The sequence below is a fragment of the Salvelinus sp. IW2-2015 genome, unplaced genomic scaffold (assembly GCF_002910315.2).
Source record: "Salvelinus sp. IW2-2015 unplaced genomic scaffold, ASM291031v2 Un_scaffold3049, whole genome shotgun sequence".
NCBI classification, from domain to species: domain Eukaryota; kingdom Metazoa; phylum Chordata; class Actinopteri; order Salmoniformes; family Salmonidae; genus Salvelinus; species Salvelinus sp. IW2-2015.
Window position 1 is genome coordinate 74,143 of NW_019944341.1, and position 6,450 is coordinate 80,592.

A 6,450-nucleotide genomic window follows, 5' to 3' on the forward strand; every position below is an offset into this window, starting at 1 on the left:
GAGAGGAACAATAGGTGAAATAAAGCTACATTAAATGAAGGAGAAGCATGAGAGGAACAATAGGTGAAATAAAGCTACATTAAATGAAGGAGAAGGCTTTGGAATTCAGTTTTAATAAAGACACTCTTTTTCTTCTTTGTTTTGTCTTCTCTTCTGAAATGAACAGGTGCCAACGCTCAGTTAATCTGGCCTTTATTGTTCCCCGAGGCTGAGAGAAATCCCACTCAACTAAAAGATGCAATGGAATGGATGCAGAGACGTACATCTTCTCATGCTGAATACAGACTGATATACAGACATCCCTGTAGGAAATCTGGAATCCTCCAACCCGAATTATYGGAAATTGAATGGAATCTTGCAACACTAAACCAGTCATATATCTGCTCTTCCCCCAGCATGTCGGACGGCYGAGCCTGCAGACCTAGTGTTCTTGGTGGATGAGTCGTGGGGCYTGGGCCAGACCAGCTTCTCCAGGGTTAAAGACTTCATCTCGGCCATCATTAATTCCTTTCAGGACAGCGTGGTGGGGTCCGAGGGCATCCGCTTTGGAGTCACCGTCTACGGAGATATACCCAGGTCTATATGGCTAGGTCTGCAGGGTTGGGCAATGTTATCCGCAAAGGTTACTTGGAACATTTATGTATTTGCATAAACATTCCTTTWCCCCTCTCCCCAGGGGTAAGAAATCTGACCCTGCAGGCTTTTGGTACACCTAATTTAACTAATTAATTAGTCATAGTCTTCAATCAGCCAATAATTYGTGTTACTGCTTTGGCTTTGTCTAAAACATCTTCAGTGAATWCCTAAAMATTTTTTCCTGACTTCACTCCAGAGTTGCAAAGAAGRTCAGGGACTTTTGCTCTGTCTGTAGTAGGCCCTGTTAGGCTCCATAGAGCCTCACTGCTGATCAGTCTAGACAGGCTGATCAACCCAGGAATGACTCTTCTGCTCTCTCTCTCTCTGTCTTTCTCTCTCTCGCTCTCTCTCTGTCTTCAGGATGCGTATCGCACTGACAGACTACAGTAGTCTCGAGGAGGTCCTGAGGGCAGTAAAGGACCTCCCCTTTGAAGGCGGGGCCAGTCGAACGGGRGACGCCCTCCAGTTCCTGGTGGATTATGTCTTCAGCGCGGCTATCATCAGGGACAACACCCCCAAGGTTAACTACTGTGCATCTCAGGAGGTTGCTAGATGTGGTTCCTGGGAAGTTAAGCACTTCWCCAGGTGTTGTGAGATCTGATAGTTAGCAACCACAGGAGGTTGGTGGCACCTTAATTGGGGAGAACGGGCTCGTGGTTATGACTGGAGTGGAATCAGTGGAATGGTATCAAATACATCAAACAAATGCTTCCCAGTTGATTGATGCCATTCCATCTGCTCCGTTCCGGACATCATATTGAGCCGTTTCCCCTCAGCAGCTGTTAGCAACTGCACTTCTCCTTGAAGTGTTATCTGCCACTTATCCCAGCTGCACCTGGTATAACATGTCAGTCATTGAGATTCTTCGCAGCCCGCAATCACCACACACACACACACACACACACACACACACACACACACACACACACACACACACACACACACACACACACACACACCACACACACACACACACTGCAAGTCATGCTGAACCACAGCTGATGTGGCAGAGAAAGAGAGCAGGATTAGGCTGACATATTGATTTTATCACTCAGAAGGCTGAGCACACACACCATAGCCACATCAGGTGCATATTGATGTGCTCTCACCCCCTCCTCCCCTCATCCCCTTTACACTCTCCCCCCACCCCATCAATTGGGGCCTTAACTTTCGACGAACTCCAGTGAATCTTTCATAATGGGGAATTATCATTCCGCAGTGTTTTAAGTTTCGCACTGCGTTATTGCATTATGCATGCAATTATGAGTTAAAACATGTCAAATATCTCTAAGGACAGGGCTTGTTTTTTGAACGCATGGTAATGTGGTATTTCCAATGAGGGCAAGTGTACTCCCTACGAAAGAAGATCTAGTTAATCTAGTTCTATACTATTGTGTGTTGCTTTTAAAATACAAATGTTCATATTTCCTATGACAACAGGTCTAGTTAGTCTATTTCTATGTTATTGTATTTTTCTATTGAAAATACTAATTTAGGTATTTCCTTTTAGGGCGGGTCTAGTTTGTCTAGTTCTATGCAATTGTTGGTCACTATTGGAAAGACCCTTGCAGCAAATACGGGTTGTAGTTGTAGATTTGTAACATAGAGCTAGTTTGATTAGATTTTCCATGTTTGCAGATTGCTGTCCTGATCACAAACGGCCGTTCGGATGACCAGGTGGATGGGCCGGCCAAGGCTGTCACAGACAGTGGATCTCTATATATGCAGTGGGTGAGTCTGGAACGCTGTGATTGTATATTCATACCACATCCCTGCAGCGTCCTGGAGATTCTATCCAGCTTACCTATCTGCTGTACCTTAGGTGAAAAATGAATGTGGTAGTCATGGTATATCATTGAAGTGTGTGTGCTTGTGTCTGCGTGCATTTGCAAGTGTGTGATTATGTGTGTGTGTGAGCCTACGTGTGTGATTATGTGTGTGTTGAGCCTACGTGTGTGATTATGTGTGTGTTGAGCCTACGTGTGTGATGTGTTGAGCCTACGTGTTGTGTATGTGTGTGTTGAGCCTACATGTGTGATTATGTGTGTGTTGAGCCTACATGTGTGTGTGTGTTGAGCCTACGTGTGTGATTATGTGTGTGTTGAGCCTACGTGTGGATTATTTGTGTGTTGAGCCTACATGTGTGTGTGTAGCCTACGTGTGTGATTATGTGTGTGTGAGCTATGTGTGTGATTATGTGTGTGTTGAGCCTATGTGTGTGATTATGTGTGTGTTGAGCCTATGTGTGTGATTATGTGTGTGTTGAGCCTATGTGTGTGATTATGTGTGTGTGAGCCTACGTGTGTGATTATGTGATGTGTGTTGAGCCTACGTGTGTGATTATGTGTGTGTTGAGCCTATGTGTGTGATTATGTGTGTGTTGAGCCTACGTGTGTGATTATGTGTGTGTTGAGCCTATGTTGTGATTATGTGTGTGTTGAGCCTACGTGTGTGATTATGTGTGTGTTGAGCCTATGTGTGGTATATGTGTGTGTTGAGCCTATGTGTGTGATTATGTGTGTGTTGAGTCTACATGTGTGATTATGTGTGTGTTGAGCCTACGTGTGTGATTATGTGTGTGTTGAGCCTATGTGTGTGATTATGTGTGTGTTGAGCCTACGTGTGTGATTATGTGTGTGTTGAGCCTACATGTGTATTATGTGTGTGTTGAGCCTATGTGTGTGATTATGTGTGTGTTGAGTCTACATGTGTGATTATGTGTGTGTTGAGTCTACATGTGTATGTTGAGTCTACGTGGTGATGTGTATCAGTCACTGTGCATCCGTAAGTGTAAGTACTGCATATTGCTTACACTTCATGCACTCCATGACCTATCTACACATGTGTGACTGCATACAGTACATAGACATACAGTACATAGACATACAGTACATAGACATGCAGTACATAGACATACAGTACATAGACATGCAGTACATAGACATACAGTACATAGACATGCAGTACATAGACATGCAGTACATAGACATACAGTACATAACATGCAGTACATAGACATACAGTACATAGACATGCATACATAGACATACAGTACATAGACATAAGTACATAGACATGCAGTACATAGACATACAGTACATAGACATATAGTACATAGACATACAGTACATAGGCATACAGTACATAGACATATTATAGTACATAGACATCCAGTACATAGACATACAGTACATAGACATACAGTACACAGGCATACAGTACATAGACATGCAGTACATAGACATGCAGTACATAGACATGCAGTACATAGACATGCAGTACATAGACATGCAGTACATAGACATGCAGTACATAGACATGCAGTACATAGACATACAGTACATAGACATGCAGTACATAGGCATACAGTACATAGACATACATTGACATGTGCAGTGAGAGTGTCTCTGCTCTCCTCAGCCCAGAGACAGGAAATAACTACAGCTCATAGCCAGTGGTGAGCTAATTACAGTGATTTTTCATCAGGCTTTTCTGTGCCCACCCCCTCCCACCCCCACTGACACGGAGGCCGGGTCCTGGCATTCATCATCCCCATAGAGGGAAGCATCAGTCTGATCAGCTAGCCCTCTCTGTCTCACACAGCTGGACAGAGCCAGCTAACACAGGCACTACACGTTCACTACACAGTTCACGACACAGTACACGACACAGTACACGACACAGTACACGACACAGTACACGACACAGTACACGAACACAGTACACGACACAGTACACGACACAGTTCACTACACAGTACACTACACAGTTCACGACACAGTACACGACACCACCAGAGCAGGGGGGAGGTGATCAGTTAGCGCCTTATGATGTGTCTGTTTGTGGTGGGGGGGGGGGTTATCTGTGTGTGGGGATAGGGGGATTGTGTGGTTTGTGCTTATATGTGGGTGCGTGTGTGTGTGCATGCACGTGAGTGTGTGTGTGTGTGTCTCAGGATATATCTCCCATCTCAACACATTGCGTGAGCTCATCACTCTAAACCCCTTGACACTCTAATAGTATGAGCAGTTAACAGAACATTGTCTCTCTAATCGCTTTTGAATGGAACAAGATTCACTTAATGCCCTGTACAGTACTTTGTCATTGACAAATGGACGCTATGATAGATCAATGCTAACTAATGAACTAAATGAATAGATAGATATACTAGATAGGAGCAACTAGGACAGAATGGATGAACTCTCTCTAGTAGTTCTGAAAACAGATATTGTTTTTTGCATTGCTGAATGCTATTGTGGTGCCGTATTGGGTGTACTGAAAAAAATCATTTTTACAACTATGTCCATTCTTGCTTTTATAGGTAGGTAGCCTAGTGGTTAGAGCGTTGGACCAGTAATCGAAAGGTTGCTGGATCGAATCCCCGAGCTTTCAAATATGTTGTTCTGCCCCTGAACAAGGCAGTCCATCCTTCTTTCTCTCTCCCTCCATCCTTCTCTCTCTGTCTTTCTCTCTCCCTCCATCCTTCTCTCTCTGTCTTTCTCTCTCCCTCCATCCTTCTCTCTCTGTCTTTCTCTCTCCCCTCCATCCTTCTCTCTCTGTCTTTCTCTCCCACGTCTCTCTCTTGTTCTCAACTTATTTGCCTAGTTAAATAAAGGTTAAATAAATCAAATAAAAAATGCTTCTCCTAGGGGTGAGAGGAGCCGACGAATCAGAGCTGCGCAGGATTGTGACTGAGCCCCACGAGGAACACCTGTTGCTAGCCGCTGACTTCTCTCTCCTGGATGCTCTCCTGCCCAAACTGTCCCGAAGAATCTGTTTCACCGCCTCTGAACCCCCACGCCCCGTCAAACACACCCCGGKCGGTGAGAATTAGTTCCAACCACTGATCTAGGATCAGATTGCTCACCTCCAATRGGAGCCCTAACCATTAYAGGGGGGAAAAGAATCTGATCCTTTATCAGTGGTTGAGGGRAACTTCGAAAGTACCTACTCCTGAGAATGCCCAGAGATGTTCTGCTATGCAGGTATCTTTGTGTAGTGTGGCTAGATGTCAGCTGTACATGGTTATTGTATATGTGTATATATTTAAACATGTTATTTTGTTTAGTGGTGTCTGGTACGTACTCTGTATGCTCTTTATGTTTTAACCTCTTTATGTTTCTCTCCCTGTCTTTCTCTCCCCTCCATCCTTTTCTCCCTGTCTTTCTCTCCCCTCCATCCTTGAGAGAAGGAATGGAGGGGAGAGAAGACAGGGGAGGAAGGATGGAGGGAGAGAAAGACAGAGAGAGAAAGATGAGGGAGAGAAAGACAGGAGAAAGAGAGGGGTGGACGGAAGACAGGAAGAAGAAGTGATGGAGGGGGAGAAAGTGAGACAGGATGGAGAAGAAGATGCAGTTTCAGCGAACGATGGTAGAGAGAGATGAGTATCAGGGAGAAAAGGATGGGGGGAGAGAAAGACGGGAAGAGACAGGATGCGACGGGGAGAGAAAGACAGGGTAGAAAAGGATGGGAGGGAGAGGAAAGACAGAGGAGAAAAAGGTATGGAGGCGAGAGAAAGAACATCGGTGGGGAACATCTGAGAAGGGAAGGAGACCAGAGGAGAGGAGAGAGTAACAACAGGTGGAGGAAAAGGATGGGGAGAGGGCAGAGAAAGACAGGGAGAAAAGGATGGAGCCAAACGAGAGGGATGAGAAAGACAGGGAGAAAAGGGATGGGGCGAGAGAAAGACAGGGAGAAAAGGTGGCAGGGAGAGAAGACGAGAAGTAGTCGCGGAGAAAGACAGGATGGAAAAGGGGAGATGAGAAAGACAGGGAGAAAAGATTGGGAGGGGAGAGAAAGACAGGGAGGAAAAGA

The 6,450-nt window shown here is 45.1% G+C and overlaps 1 protein-coding gene across 1 annotated transcript in view; it reads left to right on the plus strand.

Moving 5' to 3' along the window:
• LOC112075257 (collagen alpha-1(XII) chain-like) overlaps positions 1-5,768 on the plus strand; it is a 31,984-nt gene extending 26,216 nt beyond the window's left edge. Inside the window, exons 3-6 of the mRNA XM_070440836.1 lie at positions 396-576; positions 997-1,156; positions 2,275-2,367; positions 5,286-5,768. Coding sequence (XP_070296937.1) covers positions 396-576; positions 997-1,156; positions 2,275-2,367; positions 5,286-5,291 — 440 coding nt within the window. The 3' untranslated portion in view covers positions 5,292-5,768. The remainder of the gene's footprint in view (positions 1-395; positions 577-996; positions 1,157-2,274; positions 2,368-5,285) is intronic.
• Positions 5,769-6,450: the final 682 nt, after the last annotated feature.